The sequence below is a fragment of the Erithacus rubecula genome (assembly GCF_903797595.1).
Source record: "Erithacus rubecula genome assembly, chromosome: 5".
NCBI classification, from domain to species: Eukaryota; Metazoa; Chordata; class Aves; order Passeriformes; family Muscicapidae; genus Erithacus; species Erithacus rubecula.
In genome coordinates, this window is record NC_136687.1 from 48,349,486 (window position 1) to 48,370,262 (window position 20,777).

The following is a 20,777-nucleotide window of genomic DNA, read 5'->3' on the forward strand; positions in this document are numbered from 1 at the left end:
CATCACCTTCTCCAATGCCTCAGCAGAAAACAGCTCTGGGAGAACCCAAAAAGCCTGGGGACAGTGAACTCAGTCACTAACCTGGTTACACCAGAGTGAAGCAAATGTGTCCTTGGGAAGAAAAGGCCTCTTCTGACACGTTCTCCCCTTACTGCTGGGGTGAAAATAGCAGCAATAACACAGACAATAAAGCTTGTATTCATGAGGATGTGATTTTTGTTCCACCACACCACATTTTCGCTGCAATTTGATATATTAATAGATTTTTAAGATTTTAATCCTTTTGCAAATATTCTGCTGTGAATGGCCAGCAGGTGGAATGCTCCAACCTGGCAAAAGGAGAACAGCAGGAAGCACCAGCAGTGCCGCAGATCGCCGCCCTCCACACCTGCCGGTAACAACTAGAGAAAAAAAAAAAAAAAAAAAAAAAAAATCTCTCTGAACTCTCTGAGCCTTCCAGGCGGGGAGAGCACGGAATGGCCCAAGGGCAGAGTAACTCATAAAAGCCTCCCCGGAGGACTTCTGCCCCCATCCATCTCCCTGCCGCTATCCAGCTCCTCCCCTCAGCATCCAGCATCCCGCACAGATTAACCAGCGCTCTCCAGCGACGGTGCCGCACCGGGACTGCTCCCGCTGCACGCCGGGGGGATTCTGCAACACGCGGGGGCAGCAGCTTCCCTCCAGCCTGCGACAGCGACAGACACAGCTCTGCTAACACCCCATGGCCACTGCGGGAAAAGTAAGGACACGGCATTTCCCCTGCTGCTTCCCGAGGTGCCCTGCTCTTGGCCAAACGCGCTGCAAAAGGCTCAGCCTGCACACCACTCTGCGTGCCCTCTGTCCTCCGACCTTACTCCCCCACCTCTTCCAAACCTCTGTCAATGGCCCCACATTCTGCTTTCGGACAACTGCACGTGTCCATACCTGCACCAGGCAGTGCATTCCCCCTCTGTCCTGCCCACCTGCTCAGGAGACCAAACACGGAATTGTGCTGCTCTGCAAAACACTCTCCTGCTCCATCCCACTCTGTGCTTCTGCTCTGGCAGCAAAAGCAGCTCTTCAGTGGTGCCCTCTTCAGCCACTCATCTCCTGCACCCAACCTTGTCCATGGCAATGCCCTTTTCAAGCTGCAGGCTCCATTTTGCTGATGCCAAACTGCTTTGAGTTGGTCGGGAACGGGTTGAGTGATGTCACACGTTAATCAAACCTTTAGAAGGGAAATAATTTATCCAGTTGCCAACCAGATGGGGACAATTCCATAACCCCTCTCATTCACCTTGAGCCAGGGTGTCACCAGGCTGACATCAGAGTTCACCATAGGCATTTCCACCAGGGAGGATCCACAGTCCCCATGACAGCACAGGCAGCACAGTAACATGTGGGGATATGGTGGAAAAATCCTCCAAAGCCATCAAAAACCAATAATCTTCCAAGGCTATACCTGATACTCTGTGGGTGGCAAACCACAAATGAGGTTTACTTAGATCTTAAACTAGCCCAGTGTTTATGGGACAGCACTTGGTTCCAGGGGCAGTTGAGCATCACCAAGTTTGAACATCTTGGGTTCAGGTGATTGCAGGATGACTTCCCCCAGCATTGTGCTGAAGGCAATGCTCCCATGCAATGTATTCCTCTGGGTTGCTTCCAGGTGATCAAGTGCAAGGCTGCTGTGGCCTGGGCCTCAGGCAAGCCCCTCTCTGTTGAGGAGGTGGAAGTTGCACCCCCAAAGGCAGGAGAAGTCCGGATCAAGGTAAAAATGTATTTCAATACATTTTTCTTCCTTCCTTGTGGTAATTGCTCTTCCTCTGGTTATATCTTCAGTATTCAGGGATGTGTGTCCTCCTAGAGGTTTTCATTGTCCAGAGATGCCTTGGCTCAAATGTACCATCTCCCAGGGACTCCTTTCTGGACTAATTCTTATCTAAGCTGTCACAAAACACCATGTCACATGTCCTCCAGCCCTTGTTCTGCTGGACAGTGGCCCTGGCCACACTGTGGCCTCCCTTCCATTTCCACCTCCAGCTCAGTGCAGAGAAAATCCACATGGAGCATTCAGGGTGAGCAGAAGGGGAAAGCCAAGCCTGGGCTCAGTGTGCTGCCATGGAGTGCCAGCACTGACAGACATCATAACACGCCTGAGAAAATTGCTTCCACAAACTGAGTAAGAGAGAGGACAGGACATCTAATTTTTCCTCTCCAAATAGCTTGTGGCCGCAGGCATTTGTCAAACTGATGAGCACCTTCTGCAAGGCAGCTTTCCCAAGGCAGAATTCCCAGTTATCCCTGGCCACGAAGGAGCTGGAATTGTGGAAAGCATTGGAGAAGGAGTGACCTCTCTGAAACCAGGTAACTGACACACAAACACACCCCCAGGAACCATCTCTCACACAGGCAGATCCTGAGAGCCACCTAACAGAGGATATTGTTTTCTTCTAGGGGACACAGTCATCCCTCTTTGCCTCCCACAGTGTGGAGAATGCAGCTTCTGTAGTAATTCTGAATCCAACTACTGCCAGAAGTCCCAGTAAGTTTGCTTTGCCTTCTCCTACACGCATGTGATTGAAATTGTGACAACTCTGACACCCCTGTCAGTGCTTTAGTCAATCAAATACAAATGGTTGCACCTCCCCACAGTATCTCTGAACCTCAAAACTTGCTGCCAGACAAAACCAGCAGATTCACCTGCAAAGGGAAGCAGATCCACCACTTCCTGTGGGTCAGCACCTTTTCTGAATACACCGTGGTCCCAGAGTACGCCGTTGCCAAGATCGATGCTGCGGCACCTCTGGACAAAGTCTGCTTGTTTGGCTGTGGGTTTTCCACAGGCTATGGGGCTGCCCTCAACACTGCCAAGGTTGGTACTCAGGCATGTTTAGCAAACCACAGCCACCCTCACAACCTCATCAACCCCATGCAAATGAAACCTCCCCCTCCTCCTCCTCCTCCTCTCGCTGCTGGACACTCACAGGGTCGCGTCTGTGCAGGTAAAACCAGGCTCCACCTGTGCTGTCTTTGGCCTCGGAGGAGTTGGCCTCTCTGCTGTCATGGGCTGCAAGGCAGCTGGAGCTGCTCGCATCATTGCCGTGGACATCAACAAGGACAAGTTTGCCAAGGCCAAGGAGCTGGGAGCCACTGACTGCATCAACCCTCGAGACTTCAAGAAGCCCATCCAGGAGGTGATCACTGAGATGACCGGGCAGGGCGTGGACTACTCCTTTGAGGCCATCGGGCACAGGGACACCATGGTAGGTGGCACTTCAGCACCTGTCCTCCCTCCCACATCATCACAGGCTCCTCTCAGGGCAACATTCACCCCTGTGGGGATGGGGATTTCCTCATTTGTTGCCTGCACTGCTGGATGCAGAAAGGCAGTCTGATGGCTTGGGGATCAAACAGTGTACAAATCTTAAAGGAGGCCACCAGCTCTCTAGGTCTGTTCCACAAGGGGGGATGTGCGTTTTTTCCCATTACCAGGAAGGAGCAGCAGATTGCACTGCCCTGACCAACACATCAGGGCTTTCTCTAATTCTCCTACCTGTCCCATCAGCTTGCTGCCTTGGCTTCCTGCAATATGAACACTGGCCTCTGTGTGATGATCGGGGAACTGGATTCTGGTTCAGAGATTACCATTGATCCCACACTCCTGCTGACTGGCCGTACCTGGAAGGGGACTGTGCTCGGAGGTAGTAAACTTCAGAATACAGTCTAAATATTTCAGCTTTTCCTCTCATGGTAGTAAAAGAGAGTTTTCAAGTAGAAGACAACTAAGAGGAGCACTGTATTGAATATTAGCATTACACATGCAAATAATCACCTCTTCTTGTTTCACACAGTAAATCACTCATCCTAAAGAGCAGAAAGTCTCTCACAAGAGAGTGGAGCAACCACTGGTCATTCATTACTGACTCACACAGTAACATTGCCTTACAAAACAGCCTTTCTCCCATTATTCATGGAGACGCTTTCTCCTGTTTCTAGGCTGGAAGATGAGAGAATGTATCCCCAAATTAGTTGCCAACTATTTGGAGAAGAAATTCAATTCAGACTTGCTGATCACACACATGCTGCCATTTGCTAAAGTGAATGAGGGATTTGAGTTGTTACGTGCAGGAAAAAGGTGAGAGAGACCCTGACCAGCAGGACTGAGGTACAGCAAACCTAAACACCTCCTCCTAAAATTCCAACAGGCAGAGCATGCTACCCTGGCTTCCCAAAGAGCACCTGAGTCTTTTGAGGAAGCAGGGCATTACAGCTGTGTGATGGCAAGATCTGCCATAGCCCAGAGGGAAGAGCCCACACTGAGCACAGGGAACCCTCCTGCCCATGGTGCAGCTCAGCACAGATCCTGTGGCCTTATCCCCTGAGGGGTTCCCCCCAGCAGGGATTTGAAGGCTGCCTCACTGCTGCCCATCTCATGCAGCTCTGTCAGGAAGAGGCTGGATGACAAAGAAGTGGCTGGTCCCCAGGCACACCTGCCTGCCACACTGGTGCCCCTGAGCTGCAGCAAACCCTCCCTTCCCTTCCACTTTTCAGCATCCGCAGTGTCCTGCTCTTCTGAAGGACTCGGCCAAGGAATCTGCGTGGAGGGACCAGCACAGCAGATGCTCTCCTGCCTCGGGCCCTGCTCAAGCAGCACCTCACCTTGGGGGGCACAAGGAAAGGACAATGAGGGTCTCACCTGTGTTGGTGTCACTACTGGTCTTATTGTGCCTGGACAGGACATAGAAGGATATACACTTTTACTAATAAAGCGCTTCTGTCAAACTCATCTCATGCAGTGCATTTAATCAGAAGTGTTTTCAGAGGGCAGGTGGAGCTTCTCCTCACATCTAAGGCCATTCCAACATCCCCTTGGTCTCAGCAGTGCACAAGGCCTTTGCCCTTCCTCTGCTGCTGCCTTCTACCTTCATACCCCTCAGTGAGCTGGGCCCTGTCCTCTCTGTCCCCATCTGAGCTGGGTGAATGCTGCAGCTTCCAGTAATGCCCAATATGTAAACCACCCCTACTGCTTCTGCTCTGAGGCATTTTATATGAAGCAGTAGATATCTTTCTTATTATGTAATACTCATACAGCACCCATGGATGTGGTTTCAGTTTGTTAAATGCTGCTGCGCTTTTAATATATTTTCTGCACCACATCCCACAGTATATTACAATACAACTCTGAAAAATCTTCCCCAAAGAACAGGACTGTCACTCCAAAATGGTTTTCCTGCTAAACAGATTCTTCTTTCAGTGCTGAACATTGGACCCATGACACTGCCATGCATTTTGACCTCTTTTGTGCAACACTTATCACATCCTGCAGCCCTTTGAACTTCTGGAAACCCCTTAGCACAATCAGCAATTACACAGAATATCATGAACACACAAATGAGTTATCAAAGGTAAACAAATCCCATTCTGTCCGCCAGATTTTAGTAATTTCTGCACATATCATTCTGCCATGACTATAAACTATATAAACTATAAAACTATAATTCTCTTAACTAATTTTTAAACATAAGACAATAAGAGTGCTAGTAATGAGTTAACACCATAATAATTCAATAGATATTAATTAATTGAGTTCTAGCACTTCCCTACTGAGAAAACTCCAAGAAGTTCCTTTCAATAAACGTTTCTCTAGTACTGCACATGCATCTGCTCAGTCTTAATTTTATACAAGTGACAAGTCTCAAAAATGTAATCAATTTGCCAGGTATCTGTCTAACAAATATAAACACATAAATAAATCCATGCCGGATTGGGACAAAAGACAATATTCCTTTTTGGAAAAAAATTAAATCGAGATGAAAAAAAATTCAATCACCATAAAAAAGTCTCTGCCTAAAGTAAATCATAACTTGCACTTTACCAATTCTTTTGAACTGTTGTTACCTGAAAAATTGTGTAAGCCCTTCTGAGAGCAGAACTCTCTACTACAGCAGGGCCACCTGGTGGTCACTTGTCCCTGCTCTCCAGGCATGCTGCCTTGCATCTTGGAGATCCTCCTGCCCCTTTAAGAACAATCACTAACTGGGCAGGACTTCAAATTTCTGCAGATAATTAGAGAGCTCCTCAAATTCTGCTTGATTCCTGAAACATCACTTTTTTCACAGTTGGCCAAATAATTACATTTGAAAACAAAGACGTTTATACATTTAAACCAGAACTAAATGCTGCCACGTGCAAAAAAGGAGGTGACAGCACAACTCTTTCCCCAACTTTCATGTTCCAAATTTCTCTTGCATAGTTATTTTAATATTGACATATTAAAATCAGGACGTATTAGATCAGCTTTTTGTGTTTTATTTGGTTTTCAATGAATGCAGATACCTGATAATATTTAATTGCAAAACTCCCCAAATTACTGATTTCTATGTCTGAAATAGTAAACACCTTACAGCATCCCCAGCTTCATGTGTCTCTACTGCAAAACTTTCACACTTCCTTTGAGTACATCAGATTTGTTTTGAAAAGTTATTTTACTCCAGTATACTTAAGAATTATACTAGGATTAATTAGTGAAATTATTCTTAAAGTTTTTCCTTTGGAACCAACCATTTCTTGAATTACCCGATAATATTAAATTTATATTTATGTTTACAAAATATTGTAATTACCTAAGAATTATCCAAAGAAATACCAACCAGCTTTGAGTATTTTTGGGCATAGTCTCATGCTGCATCAGGACAGGTTTAAGCTGGACATGGAGGAATTTCTTCACAGAAGGAGTGATTAAACATTGGAATGGATTCCCCAGGGAAATGGTGGAGTTCACCATCCTTGGAGGTGTCTAACAAAACACTGGACGTGGCACTCAGTGCCATGGTCTGCCCAACATGGTGGTGTTCAGTCAAAAGGCTGGACTCAATGATCTCAGAGGTCTTTTCCAACCTAAATGATTCTGTGATTCTAAATTACAACAATTATGACTTTTTAAATGTTTCCATTTTTTAACCAGCTATGGTTAAAAATGGTTCTAGCTGCTATTTTTTTATGTTGCACAAGTATTATCCTCCAGTACTTCACAGGAAAAATGTAGAAAATTAAATGATAATTCAACAGAATAGTTTTGACAGCAATGTCCCACAAAATGAGAGTTACACTCAAGCATCCACTGCTGGAACTAGTGCACAGGTTATCCCAGCTCTAACAGGGTTGCTCTAATGAAATATTTCTATCAAACTACTGGTTTTATTTGGAAAATTTATACTATTAATAGAAGGAAAATTACCTGTAGGTCAATCTAGGACCGTATCTGCTTGGGGAAAACAAACCAGGCAACGTTTGTATTAATGCACTTCAGTTTTGCCTCTGGGTAGACTTCTCAGTCTGCTCCAGCCTCCCTGTGCCTTGCCAATCTGTTCACCAGCGTGTGAGGCTGCAGCCAGCAGTTCCAGTGCCAAAGCACAAGCTCTTCCTCCTGTTGGAGGCACACAGCCAGCTTCTGCCACTGGCACACAGACTGTCCCAGGAGGGGCACTCTAGCAGATCACTCGCATCTTCATTCAGCCACTGCCTGCCAAGCTCGCAAACAATTTCTTGCAACACATCTTCTTGCATTTCAAAGTTATACTAAGGTACAGAAAAACCCTCATCAAAAAAACTAATGCCTCTAGGGTTGGCATAATAATACAGTTCTTTTTAAAAAGGAAAAAAATGTGGTGCAGATCCCTAGTTGTTTTGGACTTTCTCCCCACTTGGTACATGAAACAGAGCACATCAACCAAACAAGAACATGATTGCCAGGTCTTCCTCACACATGCTCAGAGTGCTTCCAAGCCCTCCTCTTTTCCCAATCCAAATTCCTGTTCCTGATTAACATGTAACAGATAGAACAACACCAAAGCCAAACCAATGTAAAATCCACAGCAGCAGTGAAAGTTTTCACCTACAGAACTTGAGTATATAAACCTGAAACATGTGACAAAGCCTAGATAGTTTATTTTAAGAGCATGGTGTGGTAACTTGATTTGCTTGCATGGTGCTGAGAACAGAAAGAAAGTTGCAAAACCACTCACCCGGTCCAGGAGCTTCCCAAAGTACACAGCAACACTGGGGGCACCATCACAAAACTGCAAGGGAAGGAAAGATGAATAAATAAACAATCTCTTTCATCTCTGACACTGGACAATAAGCATTAAAGAGGTCTTATTTATGTACCTGTCCCTCTGTGCACCAGAATCAGTGCCTACAGTGTTCAGAATTTCAAAGACCCTAATAAAACCAGGGCATCTGTGGAGTTTAGCTAAACATAAAATGCTTTGAAGCTTTTTGGAAGCACCGAAGAGGGGTTGCCAAGAACATGAAATTTGCAGGAGAGGTTGGCAGAAACCTTGGGTTTCACCAAGGAAATGGACAAGGCCTGAGTCAATTTCAGCAACAAGGTTTGTAATCTGTATAGGACTCTTAGTGGCCAAACTACCTTCCAGTTCTATGTCAGCTTTCATGAGCCTACAGATTTAGTTTCTCGTTTTAGTTTTGTTATTAAATATTATGTTACTTTCATGTTATTTACTGAATCCCATAGTTGCTTATATCCTGATATCAGTTTCCCACATGCTGGTGCTGTTGTCTATCTGCAGTACTTGCTACACTTTTGTTAGCATGTCCCTGGAAAATAAAAATTTCCCTTTCTTACTGAGGCGCATTTCGTTATACCCTGCAATTCCTCAAGTACCATCACCTCTCATGGAAAGTCCCAACACCTCTGGCAGAACTGTTCCCCTCATCTTACACAGTCATGTCAGAAACCTCACAAGAAGCCCTTCCTACCCTGCCTGGAGAAAAAAGGTTTTTCAGATGAAGCTACATCATAAGCCAATGAATGATCCCATCTTGGAGCAGCAGCTCCTTTGCTTCAAAGGCTGCTGGATGGAATGTCAAGAAGCCTAGTCAAAACTTCCATCCCACTGCAGATCCCTTCACCTACCCTGGCAGCGGGCTGCCTTCACCCAGTGTGAGGTAAAGTCTTCACACTGCCACCCAGTAAAGCCTCCGCCACTGCAGTTTGTGCAGCCAAGAACAGACTCAGGCACGAAGGGCATGCTCTGCAGACGTGGCTCACACACAGCCCCCGTGTCTAGGTGTGACACAGTCGGTACCAAGCACGGCCAGACCGGAGCCGGGCGGGATTCCCCCGCTGGGGAAGGCAGGCACACCCAGCACTGCTGCGGCCCGCAGGGAGCGGGCAGGGGAGGCCGTGGCGTCCCGCTAGCTGGGACGGAATCTGGGCAGCCTGGCGTCGGCAGGAACAGCCCATCAGCCAGGACAGCGGGCCGGTTCCCTCACAGGCACAGCAATGGATGGTAATGTCCACCTGCCGGCCGGACTAAAGGGGCCGCGATGGCACAGCCACAAACCCAGCCACGCCACAAGGCAACACCGCGGCACCCTCAGGAAACAGAGAGACCTAGGCCCGCACCGCGGTCTGCGGGAAGAAAAGCGCCAAGCGGGGCTGGTGACTGACCCAGCACGCCCCCTCCCTGCGCGGGAGGGAGGCGAACGAGGGAGGAATGAGCCAGTTCCTCCGGCCGCCCCTGACAGGGAGGCGGGGAGAGAGGCAGCGGAGAAGGAGGCGGGCTCCTCTTCCCCTTCCGCTGGCAGCCGTAGCCGTGCGCGATGGCGAGCGGGGTGAGCGTTTGCGTTCCGCGGCGGGAAGGTCGCCTGGGGGCGGGTGGAGGGTCCCGCAGCGGGCAGGATGAGGCGGGCGAGCCCTCGCTGCCCGGGGCCGCGGGCCGGGGTCGCTGTGGCCGATGCCGCCCCAGCGCTGGCGAGAGCCGGAGCCCGGGGGCTGTCCGGGCGCCTCCGCGCTCCTGCCCCACGCGCCTGAGGCGTGCGGCGGGTCGGTGCCGCTGCTTAGGCGTGGGAGGCTCCCGTTGTGAGTATTTACAGGACTGGGAAGGAAAACACGCGTGTGCTCGCCGCCGTGTGTTGTGCTCGACCCCCGTGCGGCCCCTGCGGGTCTGAGGGCTGCGCTCGGGCCGCTCCCGGGTCGCGGCGGTGGAGGAACAAGCAAAGACCTTGAGCTTGCGTGGCCGCAGGTGCGGCCGAATCGGCTGGAAAGAAGGGGTAAAACGAGACCCTGCCTGCTCTCTAAGCCACTGCGTGGCACGTTCGCTGCATGCTGTAGGAGCAGCGCCATAGCCCAGACCCTCTGCCGGTATTTCTCTGGATTCTGCAGAGGCGGTCAGTGCCCGGGGCCCGAGGGCTCGGTGGCCGCGCCTGGCCGGACGCTGAGGCTGCTCCAGGCTGGCTCTGGGTTTGGAGCAGCTTCTGCCGCTGCCCTGAGCTCGGGTTCATCCCTGAGATACTGAGACAGCTGATCGTGTGCACAGCCACAGGCAACCCAACAGCTGCGTGCTCCAGTGCTAGCATGGTAATAGGGGAAACAAAGAACTGCTGCAAGTCGGTCTTTTGCCTTATTTTACTTCCAGTGGTTGGCTTCAAGATTTCAGCAAAGCTATAAGTAATAAGAGGGCAGAAAAGGATGGAACTTTACTGGCACCCACTCTGAATAGTCCTCACTATGGTCCTTGTGGCTGTATGAACTGAATCAGAAATTACCAATGCAAAATGTGCTTCCAGATGCGTACTGTTAGGTTTTAGATTATCAGAATTTATCCTGTAAGGAGACTTTTTTTCTCCTCTATCTTTAATTTTGTGTTTAACTAAGCTTGTGGAAATCAAATTATAGGAATGCGCAGTCTCCCATGCAAGAACAAGTGATGACTTAATGAGGGGAGGATGAGGAGATGGATTGAAAACCAGTAAATGATTTACCGAATGATGGCTCCTCTTGCACTTTGTGCTTTGAATTTAGATTTTTCTGGCAAAATCTTTGGTAGATTTAGAGATTATGGCTGACGGCTCACACTGTGATTCCACAGTTAGTTACTATGGCACATTCTGTGCATTTTTGTAATATTTGCCCTGGTATTAAAAAGCGGGATTAAAAGATTTCATGGTTTTAGTTAGGGGTGTTTCTAATTTAGACCCCTGCTGGCTGTTGGAATAGGTACTGGTTTTCTGTTAAAAAGATTTATGAGTCTGTAGTATTTACCAAATTTAAGCCAAGTATCCAAGTTTTGCTATTATAGGTACAGTGATAGCTGTAGTTAAGGATTTTAAGGATAGCTGATAGATAAGGATTTTAACTGGCTCTGGCAAAGCCTGGTACTGTTTATTGTACAACAGAAATACTACAGAAAGGCATGGACTAGCCATTATTTTCTCCTGATCACAGGTGATGAATCAGACCCGGCAAGCTGGTGGTCTTGGCACTGTTATTTCTTCCAGCAAGTGAAATTTCAAAAAGGCTGAGTGACTGTTATTTCTGGTCTTGGGAATTTACATTAATCCTCTTTCTTTCTAGCATTGCATGGGAACACCACAGCCAATGTGAAAATGCTCTTCTAGTGGTTTATATTTCTAATAGCAATGGCTTAGACCTTGTCATCTTCATGAAATCGACCCCTAAGGGTTATCCAGGTGCTTGTCCTGAAGCTGCTCAAGAGTGTATGGCTATAATACCTGCTGGTTTTCTCAGTTGTTGTATGTACCTGTTAATAGGGTTTATAGATCTAGAAATCCTGCTCTTTCATTCAGGCTCTGCATGGTTGGGATTGAAAAGCTTCCTGGGATGTTTAAGTGTGGGTGCAGAGCAGGATTTGTCATGGCCCTGAGAGCAGTGAATGAAGATTTGCTAGCAGTGATCCTTGTGGCCACTGCAGAGGTGTTAGAGCCCTATAGCAAAGTCCCTCTGGTCTGTCTGCATCACTGGGGAGCTCTGCATGCCAGCTGCACACACACATCTCCTTGCCAGAATCCTACCTGGAAACCACCTTGATAAGGAACATGAAATCCACTCTTAATATGGGTCTCTACAGCTTTCCTTCTGAACTTTCCAACTTCAAACACTGTGTTTAATGAACATATCTGAAATGAATGGCAGTCTTTGATTTGAAATCACCATTTTTATTATGCAGCCTTTCCATTCATGTTGCTCACTTCACTGCAGCGTGTCTTCCAAGGACTCCCAGGCTTATTATATTTTTTACTCAGTGAGAGAATGACATCCAAATTTCAGATCTTGGCTTACTCATTATTGTTTAGCTTCCTGAAAGCAAAATGTGGGGCAATTAAACCTTTGTGTTGAAATTATGAATTTCAGATCTGGGATTCTTTCCAAAAACCAGTAGTGCTGCTTTTATTTTCTCACTTGGTTGAACAAGAATTATTTTAAATGAACCATACAACAGATGCCCTCTTTTTCTTTTCTTGTTGTTCTTGTCTTTTAGGTCATTAAATGCAAGGCTGCTGTTGCCTGGGAGGCAGGTAAACCTCTCTCTATTGAGGAGGTGGAGGTTGCTCCACCAAAAGCTCATGAAGTTCGCATCAAGGTAATTACATCAGTTCTTATCTCTATGTTTTCTATTTTAGGAGACTGAGCATTAAAGATGAATAGTTCGTCAACAGAAGAAATGTTGGATATTATTAGTTCATTAGTATCTCAGCTGGCTTAAGAGAGAAGAAATGACAGTATTTACATCTTCTGTTTATGAAAAACATTTTAAATTTCTACTAATTTCACTTCACAGTGTGGTTTGAGGATAATGGCTGATCTTGAGGATCAATTCCAGTTGTTACTGACTAAGTTCCTTCAGAATGTCTGGGAACTGGGAACATCCTTATCTTGTTTGAAAGACAGCAGTTTGTCATTTGTGGCAGCTGTGTTACATGCAGGGTTTTACTTCAGTCAGGCCATAAGTTACTGGCTGCTGAGCTGGGATTGGTCTCTTGGATTCCCTACACTCAAGTTTCTGATTTCATCAGGACTTTCCAGGAGCCTGTATCTAAAAAGTATACAATAATGTGAAATTTATTTCTGTGGAAAATATTTCTGCATGGTGCTGAAGACTTAAGCTGGATTTATGCAGTACAGAGAGTTCTGCATGGTCTCTGGTAATTTTGCCTCTGAATCTTAATTTATTTCAAATCTGAGATGCTAAACTATTTTGAGATTACTTAGAGCACTGATTTCTAGCTATAGGAAAGAACATGTCATCTTTTATCCCTTTCAGTGTCACATTTTGGTTGGTGGAAATTATAAAAATTACTTTGCTTTTTCAAAGTAAGAAAATCTGCCTTGCCAGGAATTGAAAGTATGTTGCTCACATCCCAAATGCTGCCAGAACTTTGATGTAGCAATTGTTCTGAATTTCTGACCAAAGGGGAATTATTTAGATCTGTGCTACCATTCTGTTCTTCAAGGTGTTTATATATTTCTTCACAGATAGTTGCCACTGCTGTCTGTCACACTGATGCCTATACTCTGAGTGGTGCTGATCCTGAAGGATGTTTCCCTGTGATCCTGGGACATGAAGGAGCAGGAATTGTAGAGAGTGTTGGCGAAGGAGTAACGAAAGTAAAGAAGGGTAAGAAAATACCTTACAAGCTTTCTGCACTTCTTGAAAGTGTTACTTTATTTGAAGACCCACTGTCAAATTGGGTCACTGAAATGCCATATTGCAGGAATTAATACAATGTTTTATTTTGGGGTGTATGCCTGTTTAAATTTCTGTAGTCTGTGAGACACAACACTAATGTATTCAATGAGCTCAATTTAAAGCTTGAAAGAGCCCAGAATAGCTTTTTTTTTTTTTACTTGAAATCAGATCAGTGTATAGTTAGAAGATGATTAGGGGTTTATTACTTTTTCAAATTATAGTTTTTATCTGTTGGTGTAATTAAAAGGCTTAAAGTGTTTAGTCATGTTGTTCACTGTTGATTTGGGGTTGTTTTGTTTTACAGAAACATTGCTACTTGTTCTGGAATGATGAATTTCAGATGGGCTGTCTGCTCAGCCAAGATAAAAGTAGTTTATCTAGCACTCTATAATACCACCATATACCATACACAGCTTTTAGTATGCAAGGGTTTAAAGTGAACTCAAGCTCACAGAAAAACATGGAGAATCAAGTAACTTAATCTTTTTTTTTTTTTTCAGAATGCCTTGCTTGAGTCAATAACTAGACACAGAATATCTTTTTTTCTTAGGGGACACTGTTATCCCTCTATACATCCCTCAGTGTGGAGAGTGCAAGTTCTGTAAGAATCCTAAAACAAACCTGTGCCAGAAGATAAGGTCTGTATGACTTTGACACAAACTATAGTATTTGTTCAATGTATACCTGCTGTAGTTAGCAAAAGTAATTAACAGGAGTTTTCTTTGAAGAATAAATCTGTTGAGGCATCATTTAATGACTTGGAAAGTAGGTGTTTCAGGGGTCACTTATGCAAGTTTTTTCCACTACTTCCGTAAAATTTGTAGTCTTCCCTTAAATATAACTCTATTCTTTTCAGTTGCTAGCCAAGTTACAGTTACAAGTATAACTCTTTTCATGTATGTGAAGGTGCAAACTAGTACCTTGTGTCCACAGGTTGGAAAATATAAATACTCTGACTCCATATTAATCCATACTTAGGGGAAGAACTTCAGGGAAACTTGCTCTTGGGAGTGAACACCAATGCTTTCAAGAAAAAATCATACAGACAGTTCTTTTTTTCCTTAACACCTGCTTCCCAGATAAATTTGCAGCTCCTGTTCTGAAAAAAATTCTCCCAAACTCAGAAGAAAACCCCAGTGACATAACTGACAGGTGCTATTCAAGGAGAGGGTACTGAAGGAGGCCAGCATGGTTGTGGGGTACTGTAGCACAAGCAGTTAGCATTGGTAACTAACAAGGTTAACATTTCTTTCAGCTTTTCCTTGGAGAAAAATTAAGTGCATGAAGTTTTAGGAGTTTAGCATCTCACTTCTGTGAACTCCTAGGTTTATTGAAATGGTCAAAATATAAAGGTGCAAGTATGCAGCTGCCTCTCTGTGCTGCTTAGTGGATTGTCTGGTGAGAATATTTGCTGCTTAAAACGCTGACTGCACTCTCCTGTCTTTGCCTCAAGAGTTACTCAAGGGAAAGGAGTCATGCCTGATGGTACCAGCAGATTCACCTGCAAGGGAAAGCAGATTTACCACTTCATGGGGACCAGCACCTTTTCTGAGTACACCGTGGTGGCTGATATCTCTGTAGCCAAGATAGACGCTGCAGCACCTCTGGATAAAGTGTGCCTGCTGGGCTGTGGCATCTCCACGGGCTATGGGGCTGCTGTCAACACTGCTAAGGTAAAGACTGGGCTTGTGGCACACACACCTTAGTGACTATATTAGGACTGTAAATGTCATGTACCAAGTCTGTGTTTCTTCTTCCTCTTCAACTTCTTCAACCATAGCCTTTTGGAGGAAATTCAGGTGGAGTATTCTACATACCTTTTGATAGCAACTGTATAGCAATTACTTTTCCAGTTCATGTTCATCTTGCTGCAAGTCATTCTGATAGTCTGAAGCTCAGGGTGTGACAGGTGGTAGGTGAGTAGGCATGAGTCTTTGGGCAAAAGAAAAAACTTAGTACCTAAAGATCTTTTTGGAGTACATTTCTATATACTTTCCCCTTATCTATTAAATCTCATAGCCATATGTATTTGCTTCTGTTTTTCCCCTTATTACAGCCTCCTTAATTTACATTTCCTCTTCCTGTGGAAAGATAAATTTTTTCTACTGCTCATGACTCCTTTCTTATTCCTAGGTGGAGCCTGGCTCCACATGTGCCGTGTTTGGTTTGGGAGGAGTTGGGCTGGCGGTTATTATGGGCTGCAAAGTAGCAGGAGCATCCCGGATCATTGGCATCGACATTAACAAGGATAAGTATGCCAAAGCCAAAGAGTTTGGAGCTACTGAGTGCATTAGTCCTCAAGACTCCAAGAAGCCTATCCAGGAGGTCCTGGCTGAGATGACTGATGGTGGTGTGGACTACTCATTTGAGTGCATTGGAAATGTCGGAGTCATGGTGAGTGCTTGACCAACTGGAGCATGTACAGGGAGGGACCAGTTCAGCTAAATAGCAAGATCAGCTGCTTTCTTAACACAAAACATGCCAGACTCGCTAAATTTTTTTTTAATGGTAATGATAACTGCTATAACTAAAAAGGACAATTTATACTCAGTCCTAATTATGTAATGAAAGCAACTGCTACTTCTTGGGTTGAAAATGGCACTTACAAATGTTTTTTCCTCAATCAAGACTTTTTTGTGATCCTGAGTTTCTGTGCTGAAATTAACAAAACTTACATAAAATATATTGCGCAGTGAACAATAAAATCTCAGGGATCACTCAGTATTTCCCTAATTTCTCAAGTAATTTCACTTTGGAAATGCATAAGTATTACTAAATGTAAGGCTAGGTTTTAATGAATTACAGTAGCATTCCTAACTATTAGTAATACGGTCTGTAATTATAGTTTATTCTGACTTTCAGTGGGAGTTCAGACTTCTTTGAAAGCTAGATAGGATATAAAAAGTGCAAAGTGAACCTTTAACAGTATAAAGTAATCTGAACCAATGGAAAATATAATGTAATTTTCAGTGTATTTATTGTTCCTTGAATGCTGATGTGGTGATTCAAGAACTGGGGGAAATGAAGTGCTGCCAGTCCAGGCAGCATAACCCTTAGCAATAAACACTCTGCTTTGTCCTGTCTGTCCATGAAGAGGGCTGCCTTGGAAGCCTGCCACAAAGGCTGGGGAGTCAGTGTGATAATTGGAGTGGCTGCTGCTGGCCAGGAGATCTCCACACGGCCATTCCAGCTAGTAACTGGGCGGACATGGAAAGGGACCGCGTTTGGAGGTAACTCTCTCTTGCTATGGGGATAAAAATAATTCACTCTGGGCTACAGCTGAGAAGAACACACCCTCTTGGCTTTGCTTGGTGCAAGAAATGTACTATTGACAGGTTATTCACAAAAGCTATGTTAGAAAATTTGTTATTCCTATAGACAGGGTACAGATTAACACACTGGTACAATATCTAACATATTTTGAAGAGAATATATGCTACTCAGCACTAAAGGAGTAGGATAGGGAGACTGCTCTATCACTAAGTTAAGGTTTGGTTCAGTTTGGTCTAGTGAAAGGACCTGGTCTTTGGGGAGATGGGAAGTGACATCAGTATATTTGGGTTGCTTAACCACTAAGTAAATTGTGGGGCCAACATTACAATGTGCTATAAAAACCTTCAAAATAAAAAGGGAACAAGTGCTTGATACACATTTTTGCTGTCAACTCAAAACCACATTGCGTTTTTTGGGGAATTCAGTAATCACTGCAGTAGGAAGTATTCAGACTTTGAAATATTACACTGCTCTTTGTCCAAGCAATATAAAACTTCCTGGGCTGGGTTATAAAGACATGGAGGGGGCCTGATGGAGATGCCTTGTGTGTACTTCCCTAGGTGAAGGCTGCTATTAATGTTGAATGCTGGAACAGCTAGTGAAAGATTTTTCATTAACACCTGTGTGCGTTTGGATAATGTGTTCTTTTGCCAGACCTCTGTGGGAGGGACAAACATGTCACTCGTCTCTGTTCCTTTTCATATTGATTAAACAAGTGCCTGTGCTTTTAATTTTCTGTGATGGGTGGGAAAGGGAAAAAAACAAGGCATGTTATCCTTCTTTCAGGCTGGAAGAGTGTAGACAGTGTACCAAAACTGGTGACTGAATACATGTCCAAAAAGATCAAGGTTGATGAATTTGTGACTCACACGCTGCCTTTTGACAAAATTAATGAGGCTTTTGAGCAGATGCATTCAGGAAAAAGGTAATGTTCACAATATTAAAAGGTACACAAGACACTTCTTGACCAAACACTGTCAAAGTACATGTTCCCTGCCCACTGTCATGTTTTAAACAGGGAAGCTAAAGGGTAACATACATCTTAGGCATTCTGATTTAAACACACTTCTCTGAACTTCCAGGCATGTGCCAAAACCCAGGCACACAGTAAAAAGCAACAGAGAAATACCCACAGAAATTAAAGCTGATAAAAGGGGACAGGTCAGTCCCAGGCTTTTGCCATTGCAACCACATTCTTCCTTATAAAAAGGAATGTAAAGAAACTGAAGATTACATATTCAGTAATATTTAGGTTCCTCTGCAGATATACAAATACATTATCTCCAGAAACCAGCATGGTCTTTGTATTTGATCTCAATCGATATTAATTTATTGTATATAACTTGGGAGAAAGTACTAGCTCTATCTGCTTTAGCTCATATAGATTCTATTTTGGAAAAATCAATTGACTGTATTTGTTACAGCTGGAAACACTGCATTTATGCAAATTTCATGCAGCAGTTGATCCCTGCCCCAGTTATAAACTTCAGTATAATTTCAGTGCTTTATTCATATATGAGCATGTCTTAGGAAACTAATAATGAAAACTACCTTACACTTTCCAAACAGAGAAAAGGGAGAATGCCTGTTAATGTTACTGCTCCTGATCAATCTTGGCTAACTACTGAAAGCTGACACCTAGTTTGAAAAAGTGTTCATTTGGAGTTTATTTTATTGGAGGAAAGACAAAAAAACCCCTGAAGATAACAAGGATTATCCTGGATTTTTAATAAATATTATAGGCATAAGCATGACTTCATTCTTACAAAAGACAGAAGTTAAAACATGTCTCAGGAATGAAGGGGAGGAGAGAGATGGGGAGAAAATTGCCTTGGTAATTTTTTTTTTCTTTTTCATTTTAAGCATTCGAACTGTGCTAAAATATTAGAGCCAAATGTGGACCTTCTAATTGGCCAGCACCACGCTAACTGCCTTTGTATAATGGAATTTTTGATAGAAGATAGAATCAAGCAACTGAAAACTCACTGGGACTAAGAAGACTATGTATTTTAGGGTGAGCATTTTGGGTATTAAATAATAATACACTGTTAACCACCAAATAGCATAACAGAATTAGTCCAGGTTATGGAACTTGTTTCTCTACTCATTCTTCAAATTCAATAGTGGCTAACTCAATCTACTTAATAAAAGCTTATTTCTAAACCCAGTGTTGGAATTATTTAGCATTATGAGTACCCATGTTCACTGGGGTTGTCTATGTTCTGCCTTATTTCTCACTGGTCTCTTTGGCAGGCCTCTTGTAAAGATCATGGCACAAACTCCTCTAGTCCCAATCCAGTAGTGTCCTCCAAGGATTCAGTAGGACAGTTGTCCCATTTCCTCAACTTACTGGCAAATGAAGCAAACTTTGCAGTCAACACAGCAGAAGAAAACAGCATGAGATTGTTACCTCTAATCAGAAACCTGATCATGCCCTTGAAGTAGGAAATGCTGCTATTAGATCAAGTGTGCTCTTGAGGGCAGCAGGGGAACAGGCATTGTCTGATGATGACTTCAGGATTTTCGGGGATTTTTTTGTTGGAGGGGGAGGGTTTAAGTCTCAGTTGTGGAGTTGCAGGTTTTCTTAACTCTAGGTGAAGTAATCTGACTGGATAAGGTTCTTTTTGTATTGAAACCTGGAATCAGTGCCTCACATCCAGAAAAACATAGAGAAATAGCAGAAAACAGACTGCAAAGCAGAAGCAGCAAGCCCAGCCAGTTAAAAAAAAAGTTAGATACATAGAAACTCAGTGTTTTTCAGTGAACCAAGGATACTGATTAAGTGAGAATTTAAAGAACCCTGGCCAAAACAACTTCTAACAGAGAACACTGAATGCAAACAGTAATCTTATTATTAGAAGAAATTCCTTCTTATCACCACCAATTACTCCAAGCCGCTGCTATACAACTGGGACAATTACATCTTTTCCATCTCATTAAAAAATACCCTCTAGAGCATTCTGAAAAGAGTTGAGGTACCACATTTCTACTTCATTTCAGACAGTAAAGAACAAATATGAATGCCATAAGAATCCAATTTTCAGCATCAGGAGGAAATTAAAACTGAATTTGTACCAAGAAAGTGAGCCCTTTAGCCCAGCAACAAGGTGGTTCTCAGTACCCTATAGCTCCAGGGAGGCTGTCTGAACATCAGAAAAGCCAGTAGAAAACCTGCTGTTAAGCTGTTCCAGTGAGAGTACTCCATAATTACAAGATGGTATTGATACAATACTAGGGAACCCGGCAAACCACCCCCCAGCTGGATCTGACAGATTTAAAATACTTACACTGGAACAGCTGTTCCTCTATGCTGCACAGACTAGATCAAGACCACAGTCTGCATCACATTATTACTTCAGAGAATCTGCATCTCAGAGTGTTTGTGGGAAGCCCCAGTCTGTAATACCAGCAACAAAGAAATGTAGTGATACCAGAGCACTTGGGTCAAAGACTTGCTTCTTCCCAACCTCAGGAATTGATGACCCAGCCACTACTTTTGTGCAAAGCTTTTGAGTGAATGGAGTATGTTTGAAATAAGATTTAAGTTGTTCAGCAAAGAAAGGGACTAAAAAACAAGAGCTTCTACCCCATTTTTGGTGATCAAGGTGCTGTATTGAACTGCACCATCCTGATAATGGTAAGAACTTCAGTGTTCTTGGTAAAAGTGTATGAAATTACTAAAAATGTTATTAAAAAGTAGATTTAAGTTGGGATCTTTTATTTAACTGGATAGCAACTTATGTAAAAATAAAAAATAGTTCATTTCTACGATCCAGTCAGCACAAGTCTAGTACGTCATGTTCAAGCAAAGACACAGCTAGATAGGTGAAAAAAATAGCTTTTATCAATATGTTTATTTAGTAAGTTTTGTTCTCAAGGCTTATGTACCCTCTCATGTTAAACAACTGGTGTAGATACTTTCTAAGCTTTCCACTCATTTAGAAATACTGCAGTAGTACGAACTCACTATAAGCAGGTATGCTGTGATTTCAATTTATTGGTTGAAATGCA

At 43.9% G+C, this 20,777-nt stretch overlaps 3 protein-coding genes and 1 long non-coding RNA gene across 4 annotated transcripts in view; 2 read left to right on the top strand and 2 right to left on the bottom strand.

The window, feature by feature from the left end:
- Positions 1–269: 269 nt before the first annotated feature.
- On the bottom strand, positions 270–9,367 carry LOC306802631. The gene is made up of 3 exons (XR_013774413.1): positions 8,918–9,367; positions 8,007–8,060; positions 270–401 (listed from the first exon to the last, which is right to left on the bottom strand). It is a non-coding gene; the product is annotated as an uncharacterized lncRNA (long non-coding RNA).
- LOC306802618 (alcohol dehydrogenase 1-like) lies at positions 484–4,749 on the top strand. The gene is made up of 9 exons (XM_079307093.1): positions 484–739; positions 1,649–1,750; positions 2,205–2,346; positions 2,437–2,524; positions 2,635–2,854; positions 2,985–3,245; positions 3,548–3,683; positions 3,979–4,117; positions 4,534–4,749. Exons 1-9 carry the CDS (start codon positions 722–724, stop codon positions 4,556–4,558), a joined length of 1,131 nt encoding a protein of 376 aa, XP_079163219.1. The 5' UTR covers positions 484–721; the 3' UTR covers positions 4,559–4,749.
- A 120-nt stretch (positions 9,368–9,487) lies between the features above and the next one.
- Positions 9,488–18,929, top strand: LOC306802620 (alcohol dehydrogenase class-3). The gene is made up of 9 exons (XM_079307095.1): positions 9,488–9,618; positions 12,285–12,386; positions 13,280–13,421; positions 14,044–14,131; positions 14,947–15,166; positions 15,627–15,887; positions 16,588–16,723; positions 17,553–17,691; positions 18,630–18,929. Exons 1-9 carry the CDS (start codon positions 9,607–9,609, stop codon positions 18,652–18,654), a joined length of 1,125 nt encoding a protein of 374 aa, XP_079163221.1. The 5' UTR covers positions 9,488–9,606; the 3' UTR covers positions 18,655–18,929.
- The window catches only part of METAP1 (methionyl aminopeptidase 1), a 34,332-nt gene continuing 26,100 nt past the window's right edge, over positions 12,546–20,777 (bottom strand). Inside the window, exon 12 of the mRNA XM_079307090.1 lies at positions 12,546–12,839. The gene's annotated coding sequence lies outside the window, so the exon portion shown is untranslated. The remainder of the gene's footprint in view (positions 12,840–20,777) is intronic.